At 45.7% G+C, this 25218-nt stretch overlaps 1 protein-coding gene across 1 annotated transcript in view; it reads right to left on the bottom strand.

Annotated features, from left to right (window-relative positions):
• Window positions 1-25218, bottom strand: part of SPG11 (SPG11 vesicle trafficking associated, spatacsin) — a gene marked incomplete at its 5' end in the record, with an annotated part of 34803 nt that overhangs the window by 1160 nt on the left and 8425 nt on the right. Inside the window, 30 exons of the mRNA XM_081838616.1 lie at window positions 247-398; window positions 513-668; window positions 889-977; window positions 1709-1877; window positions 2556-2663; window positions 3126-3259; window positions 3937-4074; window positions 4247-4448; window positions 4616-4758; window positions 5319-6090; window positions 6623-6837; window positions 7615-7777; window positions 8096-8203; window positions 8592-8792; window positions 8971-9234; window positions 9629-9788; window positions 10755-10863; window positions 13070-13275; window positions 13584-13749; window positions 15950-16016; window positions 17844-17996; window positions 18222-18367; window positions 19347-19453; window positions 20182-20385; window positions 20841-21039; window positions 21728-21900; window positions 22244-22371; window positions 22754-22825; window positions 23799-23975; window positions 24690-24868. Coding sequence (XP_081694742.1) covers window positions 247-398; window positions 513-668; window positions 889-977; window positions 1709-1877; window positions 2556-2663; window positions 3126-3259; window positions 3937-4074; window positions 4247-4448; window positions 4616-4758; window positions 5319-6090; window positions 6623-6837; window positions 7615-7777; window positions 8096-8203; window positions 8592-8792; window positions 8971-9234; window positions 9629-9788; window positions 10755-10863; window positions 13070-13275; window positions 13584-13749; window positions 15950-16016; window positions 17844-17996; window positions 18222-18367; window positions 19347-19453; window positions 20182-20385; window positions 20841-21039; window positions 21728-21900; window positions 22244-22371; window positions 22754-22825; window positions 23799-23975; window positions 24690-24868 — 5260 coding nt within the window. The remainder of the gene's footprint in view (window positions 1-246; window positions 399-512; window positions 669-888; window positions 978-1708; window positions 1878-2555; window positions 2664-3125; window positions 3260-3936; window positions 4075-4246; window positions 4449-4615; window positions 4759-5318; window positions 6091-6622; window positions 6838-7614; window positions 7778-8095; window positions 8204-8591; window positions 8793-8970; window positions 9235-9628; window positions 9789-10754; window positions 10864-13069; window positions 13276-13583; window positions 13750-15949; window positions 16017-17843; window positions 17997-18221; window positions 18368-19346; window positions 19454-20181; window positions 20386-20840; window positions 21040-21727; window positions 21901-22243; window positions 22372-22753; window positions 22826-23798; window positions 23976-24689; window positions 24869-25218) is intronic.

The following is a 25218-nucleotide window of genomic DNA, read 5'->3' as shown; positions in this document are numbered from 1 at the left end:
GGGGTTGGTTCCAAGGGTCCTATATATAAACCTTGGAACCGCTCCTGTGTGAACCTTCTGGAGTGAGCCCTGCTTCTCAAGCACAGCAGAGAGCTTAAAAGCTCTCTGCTTTGCTTGTATTTCAACTTGCAGGATTGCAACCAGCAACCAAGGATTAGAGTGAGGATCTTGACTCTATAGAAAGCCTGATTTGGGGATTGTCTCCCACTGGGAGTAGTCGGCTGCAAATGGTTCCCTTGGACTCACTTCCGGGCTATTTCCTCAAAGGTGCTGGTCTTGAGCAGGCCACGCTGCTTGTACTCCTCCAGGTAGCTGAAGTCTCCCTTCAAGATCACATGCTGATACAGGACCTCAGCCCAGTCTGGGATGAAGTCGTAGGCCTCAGCCACAATGGCAGCCTGGGGAGAGACGGAAGAGAAATGCCAGCTGACATTACCCTCCCAGGAATGTGAACTCTGTCCTTCCATCCATAGGACACTACAGGCTCTTGTGATGGTGCCTGGCATCCTTACCTGGTAGAACCTGGGCAGGGACATGATACACTCCAGCAGGCTCTTCCTGCTCAGATTGATCAGCTTGGTGCTGTGGCTGCTGTTCAGGAAGTGGAGTTGCAGGGTGATGAGCTTTGTCAGCCTGTTGCAGCGCAAGGACTGGCGCACACAGAAGTCCTAAGAGAAGGGAGTCAAAGACGCACGGATGAAGCTAAGTGGCTGCAACTGCCTTCCCTCCTCCACACACACACTTGCAAACATCTCGCTGGTCACAGCCCTCTTCTCACATCTGATGCCACCTCTGTAACTCTACGGGACACATCAATCCCTGAAGCAAACACAAACAAGGCCCTGCCGCACGCCTTTCCACCTTCACTCAATCCCACTCCCATCTTGCCTTGGAATAGCTTTCTGCAGCATCTATGTAGAGGGTCAGGGCTTTCATCAGGAGCTTCTTCAGATTGGGCACATCCTGCAGGCACTCCTCTGAAAAGGAAAGAGGTGCTGAATACCTTCATGGGGAGAAGGCAGCAAATACAGAACCAAATGCCAAATCCAGAGGGAGGGAAGAGAGGTAGCAAGTGAACCAAAGATGTATCCACCAAAGCCAATCCAGGCACCTCAGTGAGGACTCAAACGATAGGCACAAAGCAAACAGATTATGCCTTTCACTAGATCAACCTAGGCTGATTCAGGGCAATGTGTACTTTCAGGTATAGGCCTCCCTAATGCCAAGTTTTAAACTTGCTGTGGCTCAACTGGACATTGCCTGATTTTTCTGAAATTTAGCCATATCATACACCTTACTGAACAGATTCCCCATGCTAAATTTCATACTGCTAGGACGAACAGTCAGTTTTAGGGCCTGTAGAATTTTGGGGTCTAGAATGATACAGTTGCTTCCTTAAACTATGGATCTGCTCTTGCGGTTCCATCACATCTCCTTCTTCACAAAAGGTGAATAAGGAACCAGGGTGTTGAGCACCTGTTATCCTCGACAGGTAGGCTCTCTGCATGTCTGGAGTATACTGGCTCCTCTTTAGCTGGAGCTGGTGAGAATTGTAGTCCAAACTATCTGAACAGCACCAGGCTGGCAAAGGAGTTCATTCCTCTTCAGGCAGACATCTTCCTCCCCATCAGACTGCCGAAGTGTCAGATGAGCCCCGAGAATACAGAGACTGCCCATCTACCCACTACCCATTGGTCTGGCAACTTACCCCACGGCTGGGATTCAATGAGCTTCAGCTGGGTGTTGGCTGCCGCCTCGTGGTTCTCCCCAATCTCTCGGCACATGCTGAAGCAGAGGGCAATCATGTTGTGCTTCTCGCTGTCCCCCGGGCGACAGCGCTTGATGTAGTCCAGCAGAGCTGTCTTGAGGGTCCCGCTCTGCCAAAGTGGGAGGGAGGCAAGGAGTGGATGTGACAAAGAGGAGTTGAGAAAGCTTGCAGCTGAGAACAGGGGAAGCTAGAGCTCTCAGCTAGAGCCTTCAGCAGCACCCCCCCCTCAAAAAAAGTGTATCTAGAAAGGATTAGCAGAGCTGGAGCCACAAGTGTTAAGGAAAGGAATGGCTGCATTTCAACAAGTGAGCGAGAAAAAGCCACTATGAAAGAAGGAGCATTTTAGCTTTATGGCTTTACTATAGCAGGGACATTCTGGAGTGGGGATGCTGTGACTGGAATGATGATTTGGCAAGAAGGTAACAAATGGGAACTGAAGGCACTGCGGGGGAAGCAGATTTGAGAATTGAGAATGAGCCTTCAGATACGAGAAATACTTTGAGCTGCATTCAACTGCCACCTTTCCCAGGCCAGTCAAGTTCCCTTCAGAATAAAGAGCCAGCACATATCCTGGCTTCAACCTCCCTCCCTTGGATCACTCAGGATGATATCCATATGATGGCAGGCAGGCAGGCAGGCAGGCAGGCAGGCAGAGAGAGAGAGAGAGAGAGAGAGACACTAAGCCTCATCCACATCCTGCTGAAAATAAAGGCTTCAGACTCAACGACACATTTACATTTGGAACTCTTGAGAAAGGATGAGGCAGATTTGCGTCTCCTGCACTCACCGGATCCAGCTTTTTCCTCATGAGCACCTCAAAGTAATGCTTCTCGTGCAGCAGGTCAAAGATATATGTCATCTCGTTGTATCTGCCAATGCCAGTGAGAAGCCGAACCTTTGGTAGGGAGGAAGAAGAAATAAGGACTTGTACAGCAAGGCAGGCAGAAGGGCCTTACTCTGTGTCATCATGCACACTGAGGTAGGCCAGAAGGTCATGGCAGCCGCCACCACCCCTCCTTAGGGGGCACAACAGAAGTCTGTGGAAGGTTACTGATCAGCCATTTCCAATAGATGGTCAGGGGAAAGCAAAGGCAGCTTTCCTACCAGGCCAAGGGAACCCAATGAAGGCTGCACATACTGCTTCTTATAAGAGGAGCTACTTGCTAACATCAATGCAGAGGGCAGCTGAGCATGAACCATCTGTGGGAGTCTCTGACCTGCCACTACCTTCCTTTTTCAGCAAAGCAAGGGGATGTCTTGGAATCAGCAGGACCCTTCAAAGGCCTGGTGTGTGTGTGTGTCCCTGCAACCAGTTCACATTTCCCACAAATAGGGCAGCTTTAGAGCAGTCACATACCACAAGGCCATATTCTTCGTTGGGTGCCAAATGCTCCTCTGTGAGCAGCCGGGCAGCTTGCAGAACCCGCGTGATCCCTTCCATGTGACAGGTCAAGCTAAAGCAGTTGTGGGCCAAGATCAGCAGCTCTGTAGCTGAAAAAGGAGGGAAGGGGACTTCATAAGCAAGCACATTTTTTGCAGTTTTGCAGGTGCTCTCCAATACAACAAGGGAGACCCCCTCCCCACCCCAATTTAAGTTTCTCCCTTGGCCAAAGATTGTGTGGCATCTGGTCCCTCAACTGTGGAACAACAACTCTCACTTTCACAAACACTGGACAGGGACAGCAGCTTTCGGAGGCAAAAGCTCCTCAGCTGCTCATAAACAAACCCTGTTCCCCGCCTTGAGGACAGCTAGGTGAAGTCAGAGGCCACTCCCTTTCCCCCCAGAATTGCTAAATGCTCTTTTATGAAAGGCTCCAGCAAAAACCTGTACTGGAGAATAGCAGCATGTGGGTCAAACCCTTCACAACCACAGCTCCAGCTTCCTGGCATCAATGAAGATGATCGGGGGTGGGGTGGGGTGGTTGCATTTTCCAGATGAAAACCACACAAAGACAGCAAACAGAAAAAAGGGCATGAGAACCCTCCTCCTGAGGCCTAACCCCACCTATATTTATGTAGAAGCATAGTCCCAAGAACCTGAATAAGCTCTGCATTCAAGTAAGCAGGCTTTGGATCGCAGCTTTAGCCATGCAGCATGCTAGTGTGCTGTTACTGGATGTTTGATCCCTGGCCAAAAAGGTTCCTCCACCTGCCCATCATTGACTTACTGCATGCAAGTTCCCCGTGCGGCACAGATGAGATCTTGTCCAATAGCTTCATGCCAACCAACGTGTGGTCCTGGCACAGTTTAGCCAGCTGCAGGAATGCCTGGCTCTCCTCTGCTGGGTTCAGAATTTGCTTTTGTTCTGTATATACAAATGACATATTGGTGACAGGATATTCTCCAGCTGACAGGGGAAAGGGGAAGAAACAGCACCGCCTCCACTTCCTGCCCAAACCCGATCCTAGGAGTCTTTCCGCTTCCCCACAAGTTATAGCATTATTCTCTTTGGTCAATAACAACAAAGCAGGACTCACTGCCTTTCCCTTGCAAAGGGGCTAGCAGCTCTCGGGTTACTTCCTCGGCCACAATCTCCGCCACGGTTTCCAGCTCCATTCCCTGTGTGGTGACAAAGGCCTGGGCTTTTTTGCACCTGTCCGGCTGCTGAGAAGACAGGATCACCCGAAGCAGCTTCTCGGAATCGTGGGCAGAGATCTCACTGAAGGGACATCCCAGTTCCTGCAAAAGACCATGGGGAAGTCTTACGTCTTGGATCCTGAGGCGTCTCATCCTCAAAGGGCCCCTCAGTGCCATGCTGGCAGGCAAGGCCCCCACTGGAGAGATCCTGCAGCTCCCATCACTGTAGCACAATGGCTGCCCCTCCCCAGTTCCCAACCCGCACACACCTTGGACAGCTCAAACAGGCAGAGGACCTGCCGGCAGTAGTTCCGCCCATGGACACATTCCGCCAGCAGGGCCTGCAGGCTGCCCACCACCTCGCTCTCTGGGCCTGAACCTCCCACAAAGGACCAGGACTCAAGGCTCGAGGCTGAAAAGGAAACAGAGACTCTGGATAGCAAGGAATGAACAGGCTGAGCAGGATGCTTGGGCGGGGGGGAGAAGACAAGGCTGGAGATGGATAGGGCAAAACTGGGAGGAGAAAACCAACACTGGGTGGGATAAGGGCACATTTATTGCTCTTCTGAGCTCTGGAGGCCGGAGATTTTTAAACACAGGGATTATTTAGCTGTGATTCCTATATTGCAGGTTTAGATGACCCTTTGGATCCCTTCAACTCGACACTGCCATGATTCTATGACAAACTTGAGCACTGGAAATGCTCAGTGGTTCTAAACTGATCAGCTGCCACCCTCCCTTCTCTCTCCCCCCCCCCCCCAATTTTTGAAGGAAAAACATTGCAGCAGTTTTGAATGCTACCAATGGCAAAGTTTGAGATCCAAGAAACACCTACATTTCTAAAGAACGGGCAATGACAAAACCCACAAAATGGCAGAGAAAGGAAGAAATGGCCCAGGAGGGTCCTCTGTGGACTCCTGAGGAGAGATGCTTTTTGTCCAATTTGCAGCTCCAAACGCTTCTGCTACTTACTGCTCAGAGATTTTTTCTTTGAAGAGTCCTCTCCCCCTCCATTATTCTTGTCCTTCGCCTCCTCTCTGTCTCTTGCTGCAAGGATGGCATGAACCTCTGGGTGAAACTCGCTCCAAAGGACTTCTCCAGATGCCAGCACTCTGCAGTGCAAGACAAGCAAGACATCTCGACTGTAAAAGTTAAAGTACCGGCAAACCCGGCTGGCCTCATGGATGCTCCCCTCGTCCAGCAGGCGCCCAACCAGAAAGCTCAGTGACTCCACATCAGCCGCAGAAAGTGTGGCTTGCAAGGATGCATTGTGTGAGGGCAAACCCTCCAGCTGCAAGTACTTGGGCACATTCAAGGCAGCCAGCTTGGAAAAGGAAAACTCCTTGGCTAAGGAATCAAAGGACACTTCACCACTCATAGAAATCTGGTGGGAGAATCTGTGCTTGGCCTTCTCGGGGCCCTGGTTCAAAGTCTGCTGAGCGATACGGCAAAGCCAGATTTCTTTCTCAATCCCTTCCAGCTCCTGAAGTGGAACTGGATCGCTTTTGGCTAACCAGTGGCCAGCCAAGGTTAGCAGAAGTTGCCTCTCCGAGATGCCAGATGTTCTCCCCTCATCCAAGGACTCAGACAGAAGGTCTGCCTGAGCTAAGAAGAAATTGGAAGCCGCTTGGGTTGAGATGGCATTTCTCACATAGTTTTCGTGGCACTTTTCCCAGAACTCGATCCTTGTCCGCTTCTGAGGCCAGTGGCCAATTTGTTGCAAGAGGTGTATATTCTGGAGGACCTGCAAAACACACAAAACATCAAAGGGATTCTCAGCCCCATCTTTCCATGACAACCAATGAAAGGAAGCTGAACTACTGATTCACCAGCTATGGCCATTTGTCGATAGGGAGAGCCTGGCTGCAACTCCTGTTTACACAACATGGGACTGCTCTTGAGAACTGTGTGGAGATGGAAGATAGTGACAAATGTAGCTGATAGCATACTGATGGGCCTGATGGCTCAAGAACATGTACCAACAGCTTTGAGAGACCTGCGCTGGTTGCCTGATTATTACCGGACACAGTCCAAGGTTTGACAGATAAATATGTATTCCCCTCTCTGCCTCACAGCAGGAAACTACAAGCACCTCATTATCGGTCCCCAAGTTCCCTTACTTACTCATATGTAGCCAAAGGCAGCACCAGATCTGGGACTGAGCCACCAAAACTAGGGGCTGAGTCCAATAGATGGGGAAGCCACATTCTAATTCAGCCTTGGTTGGAGATGGAACGTAATTAACCAAAAAATGAGTTGTCAAAAGGCTAGCCCACCTCTTGGATCACCACGTTGTCCACAGGCAGCTCTGCCAGCTCTGCCACCTTCCGCGCTATTAGGAAAGAGCTTTGGTCCTGCAGCTCCTCCATAATTCTTCTGCACTCCTTCTGGAAATTCTCTGGGGTGTAACTGCTCAGAATGGCACAATCAATGGAGACAGGAGAGTCCTTCAAGGTGAAACTGAGGGCACTCAGCTTCTTCATATCAGGCCCTAAGCACAAAAGCAGCCCAAAAAGAAACAGGTCCTTAACTGGATAGTCTGTGCTTTAATGACGCAGGCTTTTCTGGAAAGGAGCAAAGAGGATCCCCATCAAGCTGCCCATGCTGTGGCCCTTTGCTGAGCAACAACTTTGGCAGAAGTGAAGTGGAGGGCAACAAAGGGAGGCCTAGGAAGGGAGGTCTTTTTGGCTGCAGAGCCCCAACTAGGGGAGGCCCACTTGGCATCAGTATTTTTATTTTATTTTAGACACCAGACCAAAAACCTTCTTGTTCACCCCAATGCTTTTAAATTGCTGACATGCTGCTGTTGCTTCTAATTCACTAGTTTATTCCCATGTTTTACTTCTTCTATCTTTAAAGTTCACAAGCCAACCTGGGATCATTTTAGATGAAAGATGGTATAAAAATGAAGCAGAAGACAACCATCTCTTATGCAGATCAGTCCCTGCCTTTATATGCAGCACTGAGGATGCACATGATGGACAAAGAGAGAAGTGACTGGGTTTCCCAAAATGCCAAGGAGAGGCATGCACATGCACATCCCTTTTTCTGGTCTTCCAAACCTCCTGGATTCCCATCTTATTTCCATGCCCCGAAAACCAATGATCTGACTACACTTAAAAGCAGAATGAACTCGGCAGCTGATGCTCCTTTACTACCACCTCCCGAGGGCTGCCTGGTGTCAGGCACTGAAAGCAGATTTCAAGAGGAAGTCTTGGCTGTGCAGGTAACAAATTACTGACAGGGAACCAAAGAAAACTGTCCGTACCGTGAGGGAGAACGGTGTCCGTATCTGCAAAAAGCTGAAGGACCTTTCCCAGCTCGTACTGAGTTCTGCACTGCTGAAGCATCAGCTCAAGAAGAAATGAAGCCTGTGACACCAGCCAGGGCACAGGCAAGAGGAGAGGTGGACCTTCGGGTAGGGCTTGCAGCTGTGCAAAAGTCATTTTGAAAGTTATCCAAGTGCCAAAACATGCCTCTCCCCCACCCTCTCCTTCATCTCTGACAAATTAAGCCAACTTGTACAATGCAAAGCAGTAGCGTGGTAGGGAACTGGGAAGGATGCATCCAAGGAAGAAGGGTGGGCAGCCATACGTGTGTGCCTGCATGCTCAAACAATCCTTCAACTGGAAAAATTAAACCTCACACACTCAAGAGAAGACTATGCTCTTGCCTAGAGATGCTAGCTACCTCTGTAATTAAAGAGTTGGTTCAAAAGCTTCAGCAAGCAAAGGGAAAGGTCTGCTTACTCTTGAAATACTGGCTTGGAATGCAAGGAGTCTGCTCTGCGCTTCGCTGTAGTTTCTGTAGTCCATGCACAACTCGTACAGCTCCAGGATCATCAGCAAAGGGGAGTCCTGAATAGATTGATGCAAATTTATGTTCAACATTCTTCACAAGTGTTGCACCATTTATTTATTTAAAAATACACCTCTGACACTGAACCCTCCCCCCCAATCTAGCTCCTGAGGCTCTGAAAGTGTAACCACAGCAGGGGGCAGAAATTGGACCATTTCCCTTCCTTAACTTGGAACGGAGGGTTCATTTGGGCTGCTCTATGTGCAGTTTCCATGTCTCTTGAAGCTTTCAGTTTGAAGACATCACACACACACACACACACACACACACACACACACAGAAACCCTTGTTACATTTATTTTCAAAGGCACTCTTGAAAATGTGAAGAAGCACAAGTTAAACAAATGGGAGTTGCATGCTGGGGCGTAAAGGGACTTAAAGAGTTACCTTCAGAAAGAACTGAAAGCCACGAAGAAGAGTTTGGATTTTCTGCCTCTGGAGAAGTGTCTGCCAGAGGGTGGCCAAGTCCTGAAGATCCCATTCATGGGTTTCAGCTGAGCCTTCCAAGTGGTCTGTCACTTGGGCAGTGGTGGAGCTATCCAAGGAAGTTATGAGCCAAACACAGAGGCAATGGATAATACTGGTGTCCTTCCAAATGGGTGGATGTGGCCAGAGAGGAGTAGGAAAGAAGTAAATAAGTTAGATACAAGGAGGAAGTGACCCACCTTGAGGAATGTACTTGCAAATATTTCTAAAATATCACACATTCGGCCTACGGAAATAAATGAACAACAGAAGCACAGGGTCATCCTCAGAGCATTCTTACCTGGAAGCATGCAGCAAGGATGCTCAGAATGGGAGCCTGGTGTTTCACAGCTTCACCCAGAAGGTAATGCCAGGGACGTGGCTGCTCCTGACACCAAAGGAGAATGCGGAAAAGATCAGTGGTGTGGGTGCCTGGCTTTTGCTCCCGGTGGGAGTTGCCACCCTGACCGTCCTCCAATGGAGTAACTGAGGACTGCAAACTCTCCAAGGCCAGCCTCAAGTGGTCCTGCAGAGGAGGGGGAAACTCCTGGAGGATGGGGACAACCTGGGGAAGGGAAAGAACAAACTAGGTGAACAGTATAAAGTGAACAAACAGCGCAAAGAGGCAACCAGACAATGGTTTATTGAAGTCTTCACCAACTTGGTGCCCTCGAGGGACTGATGGGAGTTGCAGAACAAAGCACCTGGAAGTTTAGTTTATTGTCTTGAGCTCATGAGTCACAGCAAAGTGGTACACATACCAAACACAAATTAGAATTCTACTATATTAATGCCTTTAAAGATTTGTACCTGTCTTTCTGCTGCCAGGGCAAATGAAGCCACATTAGTGATCTCTCCCCTTATTTCAAGAGCATTGTCTGTTCAAAGCAGCCACTGCAAAGACTAAACCCCAAATTAATAAAGATGGCCATATCACTTTTGCCTGAAGGGTTCCTTACCTCAGAGGGTTGGTAGTTGTACCTCTGGGCTTCAATGAGGAACTGCAGCCATTCGCTGGATCTCGCACACATCTTCAGGTATGACATGCTCAGCTTGAGGCCGTGGAGCCTGCAAAACTGGGCCACCAGAGACCACTGCTTCCTTGCCTCACTGGATGTCCTATGGGGAACAGCCAGTAACTTAAGCTTCCACCTCCATAAAAAACACTTGCCAAGAGAAACCAAAACCATCAAGGGACTAGCACAACAGCCCTCCAAAGAAAAGGCAAGTGAAGGCATAAAACATTATTATTATTATTATTATTATTATTATTATTATTATTATTATTATTATGCATGGTGTGCAGAAAATGAACACATCATACTAGACCACACTTGGGTCATCCAATCAAGATAAATGGTGGAAGAGTAGAGACAAACAAAAGGAAAGACACTGCAAGAATGGCCATGAATCTGGGTTGCTTTGAAAGGGGTCAGCATTCATGGGGAACAAGGCTATCAAAGGCTACTGGTTATGACAGCGAGCTATTACTACCTCCAGTGTCAGAGAGGGCATGCCTATGAATGGCAGCTGCTATGGGTGGGAGAGTACCACTGCTCTCGTGCCTCAGAGGTATCTGGAAACAGCACTGGATTAATTGGGCCCTTTGCTTCTTACACTCTTCTCTGCCCCTCCTTGCTTTGATGTTCTTAACTACCCCTCTCCATCCCCTGTGACTCAAGTGAATGTGGAGATACAGGAAACTGAAACACAGAAACAGCATTTGGAAGGGGAATCTCTCTTTGCTAATATGCAGCTAGCAGGGATTCCAGGCTAAAAAGTAAAGGGGGTGGAGACAGCATGCAAGCTATACTTGTTTTCCTCCTTTTTTTGTTCTATACATCACACTTCAACCTTAAGCTGTATTTGTGATGTTCTATTATGTTATTGTTATTTATTGTTTGTAAGCCGCTTTGAGATTCACTTGAATGAAAAGTGGCATAGAAATATAATAAATCAAATCAAATCTACTCAAAAATCAAATCAATCCTTCCAAATTTGAATCCTTAAGTCTTCATAGAAGTAATATAAGGCCACAAAGAATGTATAGCAAATTCCCACCACGGGCTCAAAGGGCTGACTCACTTGCTTATCTCCTGGTGCTCCATCTTATCCCACACGGCTTCCTCCAAGCAGACAAGGAGTTCTTCTGCTGCTGTTTTTTCTCCCTCTGCCAGCTGAGTCAGCTTTTCAACTGCAAACAGAAAAGGCAAAGCTTCATGTGGCTGCAGAATACTTTTTTTTTTTTTTTAAATAATTTTTATTGGGTTTTTACATTTTATAACAACAGACACACACACAAAGACAAAGACAAACAAACACACAAATACAATTACATACCCTAAGTTTCTTTACCCACTTTCATTGACTTCCCCCCACCCCCTCCTCTTACATCCCAATTCCAGAATTAATTCAGCAAGTTCTTACCTAACCTCTTAAAGATATTCACATTGCTTTTAAAAATTAAATTCTTTTGTTTATCTATATTCAACTATCCAATTCTCTTATAATCATTAATTTCTTTTTTTTTTAAGGTCGATCTAACTTCCCCTTCACAAATTTTCCCTTTATTATATTAATTATAGGTCACATTGACCAAGTAAAACAAAACATAACATTTTATAATTCTATTCTCTCCCCCCCCTGCCCCGGTTTCTGTCCCTTCCTAGACAAATGTCCAGAAAACAAACAAAAAATATTTCTAGCCCGGATTCCTCACGTCCGAGGCGTCTGATTCTCTGTCAGTCCCTCTCTGCCAGCTATATTGGTAGTCCTCTTTGATGGTCCTAAGACCCCGAAGGAGTTCAGTCAGAGTCAGATCATATTTTCTTTCATTCAGAATGTTGAAGAGTGTTTGCTGCGAAAGACCATCTAGTTTTCCATACTCAAGAGAAAAGTCCCAATCATATTGCTTTGTTCTTTCTAGTTTTAATATTCCAAGTACTCCAGGGGCTTCTCTCTTCTTCTTTCTCATCTTTCGCAGGTCTGTAATCCAGAGGTCTTCTTGCTCATACTCTAACGCTGCAGATTCCTGGTTGATATTTTCCACTTGTAGTGTCTGAACTCCTTCTTTTTTCTCTGTCAATTCCAAAGGCATCTCTTCCTGCTCAGCTGCAGAATTTTTATCATACATCTCCTTTGTGCATTCAGCAGAGTTGTTTGTTTCAGGATTCAAGGTCATAAAAACTTTACTCAGAGCCATACTCTGCTCCTGCAGGATTCCCACGAGAAAGAACATTTTTTCTATCTCCGCCAGTAATTTTCCTTCTGCAGCCATTGTAATGTCACTAATTCCCCCTAGGGGGCTTTCAGTTATTTAGTAGTCCTTTTCCAATAATCTGTTACTTTGTTATTATCAATACTTTGTTTCCAATCGCCTCAGTCCAAATGTATCAGCTTTAATTCCAAGAGTTATTAAATAGCAAAATTCTTTACTTTGTCCGCCCGTTTGACAGCTTCTTTGACAGCTGTCAAACTCCTTTCACTTCTTCCTCCGGGACCCAAATAGGACACTCCCGGGTTTTTTGGGGGGGATACACACAAAGTTCCAAATTCCCTTTCTCTCCAGCACAAAAATCTTGTTCTATCAAATTTGTGAGAAACTTTTAAATCATCAAAACAGTATTCATTCCGCCTTAATTCTCCGTTCCTTGCTTTGAAACGTCTATAAGTAGAGGGGGTGCGGACTTCCCTTTAACACATCCCCCGATCGTGCCGAATTCACAGGATAAAATTTTTAAAGTCCAAATTCCACTACTCACGGGTCCTTTGTTATCCAGTCCAAATTTTGGGAAGAAAGTCAGCGCTCTCCGGCCATGGCTTGCGGCTTCGCTCTACTGAGGTAGCGGTCTACTCTCAGCACCACGCCACTCTCCGTACCCTCTCCGCAGCCTTTAAAAAGGCTCTTCGTGGGTCGGGGAGGGCGCTTAAGGTGCCCACCGAGTCACCAAGTCCGCAGGCTTCCGCGCCTGCGGTTTCTGAGGGTCCCCGTGTCGCCGGCACGGCAAGACCCGTCCTCAGCAGAGCCGATTCCCTCCGGAGCTCGGAGGGAATCCGCCATTAGCCGTTCGCGCTAACCCGGAAGTCCGTGGCTGCAGAATACTTCAAAGTTATATTCCCCCCCCCAATAGGTTATCTACCTTGGGTTTAGCATTTTGGCGCTTTTATCAACATTTTGTATTTTTGTTTTGCTGGTATTCTAACCTTGTTATTTTATGGTGTCTACTTTGTAAATCACTTGGAATTTTTAAAACATCAAACAGTCTACAAACTGATTAAATAAATATAACAGTTCTAACTGTGGACTTTCCATTCAGGAACAAAAGGGCAGGGGGCTTTCTGCTCTTGTGCACCCATCAAATATTTTCTCCAATATAGAAAACATGTGGAAGAAACGCTACCCAAGGACTGCCTGATTGAGTTATGCTGAGGCTCCTCTCTTCGAGACATGAAGCTCAAGATCACATTGGCAGCTTTAACATCCACCCGGAGTTTGAGGCTATCAAGGCCCAGCAGTTCCAAAAAGCAGGTGCAGGCAGAAGCCACAGACGGCACATAAAAGAAGGAGAGGGCCAAGGAGTAGGCATCATTGCCTGCTTGCTGGATCCTAGGGAAGAAAAGGCAGCAGCCGTTAGCATCATGCATCTGGAACAGCAGAGAGGTTGCAAGGAAAGGACCCAACTCTGCACACAGTCAAAATCAAAGCCAAGGGGACTGTAAGCAGGTCAGGAAAAACCTGGGGTCCCAAATCTGAAAAGTACTTTATATAAATAAATACCCCTTCTTACAAAGCAGCTTACATCTATCTAAAGCAACACAATACCTGATTGCAATACAAAGATTTCTCCATAGAAAATGTTCTGTCGAGAACATGAGAGGCTCCTTTCCACATCTCTGCTGTTTTCAAATACTCACAGCTGCTTTGGAGTTTTGCTCTTCGCCAGCTGTTGGACTAAAAAAGTCCCAAAAGCAAATGAGGGGCGTTCATGACGCAAGAAGTAGGAGAAATCCAGACGTTCGATTACAGCATATTTGTTGACAAAAGGGGCACTTGAGAAGTGAGGAAGGTCACTACAGGTATCTAAAGAGAAGGGAGAACAACGTGGTGAGTAGACAGAAAAATAGCAGGCTCCACAGGCCCACGTGCCAGACACAATTCTTCTGGTTGACTCCTTGAAACTTGGCCTCGCACCTGGCCACAGGCACTTCTCTTGGGTCAGTCCACTGAAAGAGCTACAAAAAGGCAGCTCTGTCCTTTCATGCATAAGTGTTGTGGGTTTCAATGGGGCTGGCGCAGGAAAAGTTTCTGGTAGGAAGCTTTGCTGCTCAGTGTCTACACCAGGAAGTAACTGACAATCTCAGCAATCTCCATAAAAACTTAAGAGCCTGTTGGATCAGGCTCAAAGGTCTGTCTAAACCAGCATCCTGTTCTCACAATGGCCAAACAGAAGCCCCAACACAGGACCTGAGTGCCAGAGCACCACATGGGATTACAGTTGAAACACCAGCGACAGCCATTATAGCCTTGGGGATGGACACTTTCGACCACTGAAAGAGGAAGCCTTGCCAAACTAGCACTCTCCAGATGTTTTTGACTACAACTCCCATCAACACCAGCCAAATTAGGCCAAGCTGGCAAAGACTACCCCAGAGCCTCCACAGGGTCCCAACACTGGAAGAGCAACAGAGTTACAGCTGTCCAGCTGCCAATGGAAGCAGACTGGGGTGGGGGCTATTTTCCCACACAGCCTCCACATGCCCTTCTAACAGCTACAGCTGAAAAAGCCACACCACTGCCAACAACTTCTGAGGGGAACTGCACTGGTTTCTAAAAGCAAGTCCCAATGGCCTAAAGTATCTTGATTTATTATTGCACTCTATAATCCAAAACTAGATACATCACAGATATGAACACAATTACTATATAGAAGAGCACACAACCCATTAAACAAAACAAAACCCACAAGGAGAATTATGCTGTCTTTTAACCAGCTGCTTTCTGATTTTCTCTGCCAGTGAAACCCCAGGAGTTTTATCTGCTCATCGAACCACTTGTATAAAAACTTACTGACCTAACCAGTAGTGGCCAGAAGGAGGACAACTAGTTGGTTTCAAATTCCAGAATAAAAATGGCAAGAAGGGAGGACTTGACCCAACATTTTCGCTTCCATTAGACCTTCACTCTCTCAAGACCACCAAACTGTCAACAAACCTTCTAAATAAAACTTGGGAATGCAGAACATCCAGGGTGAGAGAAGTGAAACACAAGTCGCATCTTGTAAACACAAATAATTGATAAATTGGATACATTTTCCATCGAGAATTTTAAAAAGTGCAGAGAAAAATTTATTTGTATGAACCAAGAGCTCTTGAAAACATTCTATTCCAGGATTTGGTTTGATTAATTTGTTGTGCAACTGAACTTGGCTTCAAGAAAAGAGGGGCACAGTCCAGTGCTGCTGCAGGTATTCTAAGAGAGTCCCATTTTCAGCCATGTACTATTACAGCTGTCACTTGGAGCCAGAGACACTTTAGTAAATGTGGATACAGAGCTAAAGTTTTTAAGCAGCCAACCATGCCCTAAAATCTGTGGGGCCAGTTTCCAAAGCAGTGGCTGCATCTGATCCAGAGTGCAAACCCGTAAAGAATTTGGACTGAGACTTTGGAATGGTAAACATTTCACTGCTGCTGGAACAGGCTGGCCTCCTCTGATACAGAAGAACCACAGGACCATTGTCTGACTTGCAGTGGCTTTCTGGACAGCGTAAAGTTTGTGTGTGAGAGCCAAGAAGTGGATTGATGAAAGGGAGCTCCAAGGGAAGGAGAACTATTTTTCAAGAATTTGTCTGTCCAATAGCCACACTGAATAAACTTTTTTTTTAAAAAAAATAGTAATCTGTAAACAATTTAAATTACAGGAGCAAGACAACATGGCCAAAAACCACTTAAGATCAAGTCTTAATAACTGGCAAAAAGACAATACAGAAATTTTCTTGTTGCCAACTTTAGGAGAGTGGCAGTCTGGGACATCATTTAGATTCAAGATAAACAGCTAGGAGGCAAGAATACAAGCTTGCCTAATTCTAGGGCTCTATTTCACCTTTTGAAAGATCAGATGCAACAGGGAGAGCAAAGAAGATTCTGCTGGAAGGCAAACCTCTCAGCATCTTGTCAGCTCCCAGAGAAATGTCTATTTAACAGAATGAAATACTGGGAGATTCCACACACGTATACTTTATATTCACTTTAAATAGTAACAAGATACGGCAAAAGTTACCTACCAGGTATGACAAGCGTATTTGCTGACTGCCAGCCAAACAATTTTGTAGGATCAAATGGAACTAACGCCTGAAAAATTAGAACACAACATTAATTTCAAGGCCTGCTTAAAATGCAGCAAACATGTTAACCCAAGCTGCTCAACTGAGCACACATCTTGTGCAGCATCTTACACATGTAGTACAGCTGCTGTCACACATTGACCCAGATATTCTGGAATGAAACAGTCACATCAAATTCAAACCCAGTCTTATATACATACACTCCACAGAGCAGAGTGCAGCTCCAGAGGATTTTATTTATTCAAAAGCATATTTAAGCCACTTAATATTTTAAAATATCTGTGTCAAGTGAAACCAAGCTGAGGAGAAAATTATCCACAGAGGGCGAGGCAAAAGGGCATTTCACTCTTAAACATGGGTAGGCAAACTAGGGCCCAGGGGCCGGATCTGGCCCAATCACCTTCTAAATCCAGCCCGCAGACAGTCCGGGAATCAGTGTCTTTTTATATGAGTAGAATGTGTGCTTTTATTTAAAATGCATCTCTGGGTTATCTGTGGGGCACACAAATTCGTTCATTTTTATTTTTATTTCGAAAATATAGTCCAGCCCCCCACAAGGTATGACGGACAGTGGACCGGCCCTCTGCTGAAAAAGTTTGCTGACCCCTGCTTAAGCATCCAACAAGACGCAGCAGCTCCATGAAATGCTCTTGTGGTAAGTGATGGTGGGAGAGGCAGGTGCCCTTCCACTTGTGCAAGTCAGGGCTATTGCTATGTAGCTGTGGCTAAGATGGGGAGAAGTGGCGCCAAAGGGTGGTGGTATGGGAGCCATGTCCCGGCAGTACTGCTCCCTGCCTTGCAAGGCTTTTTCCACTTGACTTGGGAGGACTGACTCCAGCTACAAAAGCTGAGGCTGCTGAACAGATTCTTAAGTTGGGGTGTAGTTGGGGGCAGGGTAGTTGTTCTTGTTTCTATTAATTGTTTTGTGCCTTTATTTTAGATCTTATTATGATTTATGTGGAAATTGTTTAATTTGGTTGTGCACTACTTGCTGTTTTATTTACAGTTTATGACTACTTACATTTGCAAATATGTGTCATTTTTAATGTTACAAGCAGCCTTGAGCATGGCTTTAACTATGGAAAGCCGACATGCAAATATAATTATGTGTTCTAGTGTACACTGCTGGGAGCTCTGGGCCCCTGTACGTTGGAAGGAGGTGTGCCATAGGCTAAGCCCCCAGGACATCCACACAGGCTGTCATGTGGCTTTTTTCCTACCTGCTCCTGTGACTGTGTGGTTAGGGAGCTGCTCTCTGAAGCTGGAGGTTGCAGCCTCTCCCTATCCAATCCCAAATTAACACTGCTTGCAGAATACCCAGAATGAAGAGGCAATGCCTTGCAGAGGTCACCTTCAGCATTTTGCAGGAGAGGAACTCAAACCTGTGCCCCACTTTCCCATTACAGCCCTTTTTCAAGTCTCACTGGTGTAAGTTTGGGTAAAGTGGCAGCTGCTATAACTGGACTATAGCATTACAGCGCCCATATCAAGGGAAGTAATAGTTCCACTCTATTCTGCCTTGCTCAAACCCCACCTGGGCACCACAGTTTAAGAAGGATATGGACAAGCTGGAACATGGGCAGAGGAGGGCCACTAACATGATAAAGGGTCTACAAACCAAGTCTTATGAGGAACAGTTGAAGCAGTTGTGTACGTTTAGCCTGGAAGAGAAGGCTGAAAAGTGATAAACCTCCTTCCTTGGAGGGTTTTCAGCAGAGGTTGGATGAGTTTCCTGCATTGCAGGGGGTTGGACTGGATAACCCTTGGGGTGCCTTCCAACCCTACAATTCTATGATTCTATTTGTATTGGGGGCAGATAGGTATATATTTATACCTGGACAAGGTGGTAGAGAGAAATGTCGGAAGGCAAGGTCCCATGACTGTTATACTGGGGGAAGAGGGCTGCTCTCAGCTTGGGATAAGGAGCAAGGGCCATCCTGAAGAGCTGGGCATCTACTTTCTCTCCTCCATCTCCATTCTGAAGGACCTACAATGAAGAAGAAGAAGAACCTGAATACACTTGCAAGGAAATGGGAACCGAACAGTTCATTGGCACAAGCCACAGCACCTGGCACAAGGCTTTATCTGCACCTTCAGAGAAAGAACACGACCCAAATTTTCTGAGGCTGCTGGCATTTAAGATCTTCTTGACATTTTCTGTCACTTTGAAAGGAAAAGGTCATCAACAGCCTCCCAATATTCTATAGCATACCTGATCAATACCTCCAGGGGTGTACATTGTGGTGGCAAGAGCAAGGAGCGTTCGGCCTTCCAACAGCATTGTGCTCACACTGGCCTGGTTGCTGGGAATCAAGATCTGGGCATTTGCCAGGCTAGCTTGGAAAATCTTATTTGCATCTGGAGGGAGGAAAGAAAGAAAAAACTGTTGCCTTGTTTTCCATTATTATACCCTGTCTTTCTGCCCAAGAATAGGCTCCAAAGGCAGATGGCAAAGAGAAGAAATTCACATATTATTATTATTATTATTATTATTATTATTACTACTACTACTACTACTACTACTACTACTACTATTTGATTTCTTACCTGCCCTTCCCCGTTACAACAATTTAAAAATGCAATATTAAAACCAGTTAAAACACAGCAAAACTTTAAAAGGCCAAGCACATGGCAACAATAATAATTGATCAACAGTTAACTTTTCTAAAGTCAGCCAAAATGTTATCTCCAATTTAAATAAAAATAAAAATCCAGCCCTTGGCATATACAACCCTCTCTCTGAAAGCTCCCTGTGGGGAAGGTTCCATAGATGGGGCACTGCTATAACTAGTTCCCCAACCACAATGCTGTAGGTAGGGGAACCTGGAGCAGAACTTACCACCCCTTTGAGTTGAGTCCAGAAATCAACCAGGGGTCAGTTAAGAACAAAAAATATTTCATTCCTATGTCAAAAGCCCAGTACATTCTGAACCAGCTGTTGCATCCAAACATTTTTTAAAGGCAGCCCCACATAAAGCACATTGCAGAAACCTAAACTTTGAGGCACATTGCAGAAACCTAAAGCACATAAAGCACATTGCAGAAACCTAAACTTTGAGGTTAGCAGACTGTTATTGACAATGGCTGGGTCCCCATTTTTCAAAATAGGATGCCAAAAAGCCCACAGACCAGACAACGTTGGTATAAAAGGTGCTTGTCCCCACAGCGACCACCTAAGCATCCACAGAAAAGGTCATGCCCAGGTGAGTTCCAAGCTGACCATTAAGGGAGAATCCATCATCACTTGGGATGGTCAATGGCTCACAAATGCTTATTTTTGATCAGAATTGCACAAAGAACATTGGCTCAGAAGAGAATCACAGATGAAGGTTCCTACCTCCAGAATTGCTGGCGATGGCTCGACACCGCACTAAAAACTCAAACCACGGATGAGCTTCGTGAAGTGCTTTGTCATCCAAAAGAGGGCAATTTGAAGGAAATAAACTGCAAAATCAAGGACAAAATATCAATTTCATAGAATAAAAAAGCAAAACAAGTTATTTCCCCCTTTTAAAATATGGGCCAGTAGAAGGCTGGGTAAGCAGCCACATGGATTTTGAGAAGACCAACTGCTCTGGCAGGAGTAAAAGAGACTGCTTAGTTAGCTAGGGGTGTACTGGCCACACAGACCCCATTGGGCAAGCACTCTCTCATCTCTGCTCCTTTAGGTTACAAAATTAGATGATGCTCCAGCTGCAGAGCCCTGAACAAAGCTCCACTGGAGGAAGGCAACAGTCTGGGGGCATGGGGAGAAGTTCTGCTGCCTTTGTTCTGAAAACATTTTGGAGGTGGTGATGGAAAGAGGATGTATAGTCTACACAAAGCTTCACCAACCTGAACTACAACCATAGCTGTCAACTTACAGATTTGAAAATAAGGGACCAGCAGCCTCGAAAATAAGGGATCAGCAGCCAAAATAAGGGATTTTCCGGGCACAGGTATGTTCAACTTCTGAGACCCTCCGAGCTAAAGACAGAAAGCCCAGCCAGCAGCCAAATGAAGCCTCATCAATAAGGGACAGCAGCGGGACATGGCGCTGGGATAAGGGACTGTCCCGCCAAATAAGGGACGCTTGACAGCTATGACTACAACTCCCATCACAAGTAGACAAAGCAGGTAGACACATATACAAATGTGTGTATACGAAACCACTTCAGGTCATGTATTCCTACCTATAGTAGTCGAGATAGGTGTAGAGAAGATGGTCCAGCCCATGTTCTAAACAGTACAGGATAAAGCAAGCATGGAAATCTAAGCCACTGGTGGACATATATTCTGGAACAGGATGAGGATTCTGCATCACTCCTCCAACAAGAGTCAATCTCTGGAGAAGGCATTCAAAGTCTTCTAGTTCCACTGGCACAAATATTCCATTGCTACCAAGAAAAACAAAGCGATCTTTTTAATGCAAAGCAGCCAGTGATCTCTTCACATTGTTAAGGAAACTTCCACCAATAAACAATACTTCCACCAACAAACGATACTGCTTGACAGAAGTTGATCATCAATTTAGAGCTAGACAGGGGAACCCCTTTCAGCCTAAACGCCAGATTTAAAACCTGGCTAGTCTTCAGGGACCACATTCCAATGGTGGGTGGGTAAGAGATCAAAGTGGGCAAGGCCAATTTCACAACACAGATTATGTAAAATTATGGGCAATTATAAGTCTAACCCAGGAAACTACAGAAAGTTGCAGGGCGGATCGAAATGACTGATGTCAAATGATGTCATACAATTGGCAAATGGGCACAGTTTGCTGGAAATGGCCTGTGGGCTGAATGAGACCTGTGGCCAGAGGTTCCCCCAACCAAGACTTAGACAAGGCACATACCTGGCTAAATTGTCCAATATTTCATTTTGCATGTAATGGCTACACAATGTTCTGCGCTCAATGGTCTCTGTTGTCAGCCGTGGCCAGTTTGTGTTACTCTCCTGTTGCTGAGATGCTGCAATCCATGAGCTCATACTGGAGTAGTCATGCCAAGATGACAGGTGCATCCAAAGAACCTCTGGATCACATGATTTGCGTTCTGTGTGTGGTTTTTTTAAAAAAAGGTAGTCAGTACAATAAACTATGTGTATGCCTGCCAATCTGTTTCCTGGTGTAATGCAAAGAATTGGATCTTATCCTTAAAACCCTTAACAATCTGGGTGCAGGGTACCCAAGGGGCTGCTTCACCAACATCAGTCTGCCCTCATTCTATCAGAGAGCCTCCTGTCTGTGGCCAAGGCACAGTTAGTTAGGACAAGTTAAAAGGTCTTCTTGGCAGCTATGCCCTGATTACTGAATACATGACCCTTTGCTCCCCACTCTGGCCCAGATCCAGGATACTCCCAATTCATTCCTTTCAACAGATCTCTTATTATCAATGCAAAATGTAGGCGAGGGGGAGGGCTCATCCCAGACGTGGACTGCAGAAGATAACAGGGGGTTAAAAGCTCCTCACGTGCTGGGTGGAGTCCCAATCCAAAACAAGTCCCCAGTTCCTGCCATTTCCTGTTTTCTTCCTTTCCCTCTGCAGCCACTACAGAAATTGAGGGTGGGGAGCAAGTGATGCTTCAGGGGCCAGACGGGAAGCCTCTGATGGTTCCATCTGACTTGGGGGTCAGATATCCCCACACTTGCCTTAAAACATTATGGCCTATTGTTAGTCCCAAAAGAACAGCCTTAAGACACAAAGCTCCCTGACCACAACATATTTATGGCAGAGTACTTGCCTTCGGGAGATTGCATAGGAAGAAGAATTGTCTCTCGGGTAACCTGATCCCACCACTGAGCCCAGTTTAACATAATGCTGTACTCTGAAATATTAACTCCATCTTCATTGCATTGCAGGAATGAATCCAAAACAGGAATGTGGATAGACAAATCTTGTTCTTTTCTCCAGGAACTGAAAATGAGAACAAAACATCTCTATGAGGTTCATGTCATATATCTACTCTTCCTGATGAGTTCAGATTTTCAAGCTAGCCACCTTGTTCCCAATACAACCATTTCCAATGAACAGTGAAAGTTTGCAGCCTACAGCACAGTTAAGCTGGAACTGCTAACAACCAGTTGAGTAAGAAGGAAAATCATCTCACACCTTCCATGGAAAGAAAGCTTGCAGCTGGAGAAAGCAAGGACTCATGTTTTTTGCTGCATGGGTAGAGATTCAAAACCTCACACAATTCTCATCACATCACTGTTGGTAAAGATGACATTTTAAAAAATTGAGGCTGAAGATCTATTACCTGGGCTGGGCTGTAGTCTTTTCCTTCTCTTGGAAAGTTCTTGCATAGACATTTTCCACCTTATGCACAAAGTCTATCATTTCCTTCTCAGCTTCAGAAAAGTAGTTTTCCTCTTTCAGTATGTTCACCTTGAGAGTCAGACCAAAACATTAACTAGCAATGCAGTTTGCACCCTAACATAAAAGACACTGGAAAAGCAACTCCTTATAGGGTTTGCTGTCAAATCAAAAATATGAGCAGGAACTGGAAGTGGTCTAGAACAAAACAATATGGTGTGGATCCCTGATGGCACCGATGGCACCGCAACAGGATTTCCACATCAGCTACTAATGCCAAAGAGACAACATGAAAGTGAAGTCATCACTGGGACTTGGGTGAAAACTAACACAATTTGTGAGGTGGGGGCAGGCAGTAGCAGCAGAAGTCACCCAGGAATGTACCCTGCACATGCAGGTGAGACATATGAAATTAAAGGACCACAACCCATGCAAAGGTTTTCCCCGCACTCACCAAAAAGTCACGAACACGGTGATCAGTTACGTAGAAACATATTTTGCGCAGCTGCTCCATCACAATGAAGCCCTGGCAAGGGAGGGTAGAAGAGTTTACACAAGAAAGTATTAATGGCTTATTTTCTCTCATAGGCTTTCTTTTGTGCGTATCTACAAAGGATTTCAGGGCTCGGCTGCAGCTTGCAAAGGACTGAAGAAATTTCAACAGATTGCAAAATGAGCTTAAAATGCTCAAACCTTCAAAACTCCTGCCTCCCTTCCTCAGACAAATTATTACTATTACCGTTGGTTGCTTTTTAGAGCAAAGTGTCTCACAGTGACTTACATAATAAAAATAGAGGTACAAAAAAATATTAAAACTAAATATAAAAATGACAATAAAACAAGATCTAAAGTGCTTATCCAAATATATGTACATAAAAGGAACACATACTACCCTTTTTGAAAAGATGACTGCAGAAAGTGACAACAGACCTATGTTACCCACCCAATTAAGAATCAAATGCATACATGTACACATATACAGTGGTACCTTGGGATGTGAACGGGATCCGTTCCGGAGCTCCGTTCGCATCCCAAATGGAATGCAAGACACGGCGGCGTGTCTGCGTGTGCACAGGTCACATTTCATTGCTTCCACGCATGACGTCATTTTGAGCGTCTGCGCATGCGCAAGCGGCAAAACCCGGAAGTAACGTGCTCCGTTACTTCCAGGTTGCCGTGGAGCGCAACTCGAACGCGCTCAACCCGAAGCAGATTCAACTCAAGGTATGACTGTATAAACATCAGTGTGCGTTTGTGTGTGTGATCATGCCCACACTTATTTTTCTCCTATGTTAGATACTTCTCTCCCTCTCCCCCCAATTAAGCAGGAAAAATAAAATCCTTAATGAGTTCAACTCCCATTGTTAACTCGCCAAGGACCTCCAATGGCCATTCTTTAACACCTGAAGAAGCAAAGCCAATCCCTTGCTGGGTGTACATGCAAGTACACTGAAGTAAGCACTGTAGATCAAGCCCCACTCTGGACATGCATTACTCACCATGTTTCTTAAGAGTTTGGAGGCTTCTTTGACATCATCCTTCAGAAGGCTTTTGTACACCAGATCCAGTCCTATCTGGGTCAGCACCTTAAGATTCTGGGCAGGGTTACCCACCATCCGGAAGAAGGTCTGAGCCTCCGGGAGCTTGTTGTTTAATATGGCTTCAGCAACCGTTTGCTGAAAGAGCAAAGAAAGGCATGCAATGCAACTAGCTGCTTTTGAAAAGCACCACGCCTGACATTCAACCTCTTTCCTGAAGGATTAGGAGAGGCAAGTTAGGGAATGGCGGAGGAGAAGTGGGTGGAAGTTGTCAAGGGCACACAACTCAGTCTTAAAAACACAGGAAGTCGCCTGCTTTAGCTGAGATTCCTGCATTGCAGGGGGCTGAACTAGATGACCCTTGGGGTCCCTTTCAACCCTACAATTCTATGATTATGAGGAAGGGGGGAAATGTCTTTCTTGCTACTTTCCCTCCATGCTACCACTTGATCATTCTGGTAGCCCTTCTTAGATATTTTCCAGTTCCAGGATATCCTTTTCTGTTATGAGGCAGCCAGAACTCAACATAGTCTTCCATTGCTATACTATCAAGTTGTACTTTCAAATCCTTCCTTAGCACACAACTTTTCAAAAGTTGCTCCAAACCAAGTTAATGCTTTTATTGTGCTACCTGCCTTTCATTTCAATGGGAGTGTTTGGCACACAGTCTCTAGCTCTCTCACTGAAATCAACAGGACTTCCAAATGCTTAACTATGACTGGATTCTGCCATAAACGTGGCTTTGGGTCACTAATTTTTCCTTGGGATAATGAAATTGTTTAGCAAACAGACACAATGTCTTGGACAATATACAGTATGCTCAGGAGTTGTTGAAACTGATGCTCCAGTTACCTCTGTATTGAACTTTTCCCACTTCTGGCTTTGTTCTACGCAGGGCACGTCTTCTTCAAGATTGCCCGTGAAGCTGATGATGCTGGAAGGCTTGTGAGGGAACTTTATCATAAACATCCTAAGTTTATTGATGTAGCTGGTTAAAATAGCAACACATCTGTCCAGATTTTCATCCAGTTCTGTGAAGAATATCAGGAATACATTTAATGGAAGGAACAAATGAAAACATCTCCCTGGGAGACTTGCAACACTAAGGGCAGCCCAATGAACATTAACATATTCAAAGATATATCCCACGACATCCTGTTCCGCTTGCACTGGTGCAGAGGGGGAGAAAGACGTTCTCCCCTTCATTCCTCTCCTCATTACCAGTGGTGACAGTGACAGCAGGAACACAGGGAAGCCTGCCTGGGCCACTCACCGGGCCACTCACACAGGTGCACTCAGTCATCAACAGGATGACAAAGGAGTCCAAATATAGATTAGAGAGAAGCACACAATATGCAAAAGTGCCAAAGCCCACAGTATG

The sequence above is a fragment of the Podarcis erhardii genome (genome assembly GCF_964252035.2).
Source record: "Podarcis erhardii genome assembly, chromosome: 14".
NCBI classification, from domain to species: Eukaryota; Metazoa; Chordata; class Lepidosauria; order Squamata; family Lacertidae; genus Podarcis; species Podarcis erhardii.
This window is presented reverse-complemented; position numbering and strand designations above follow the sequence as displayed.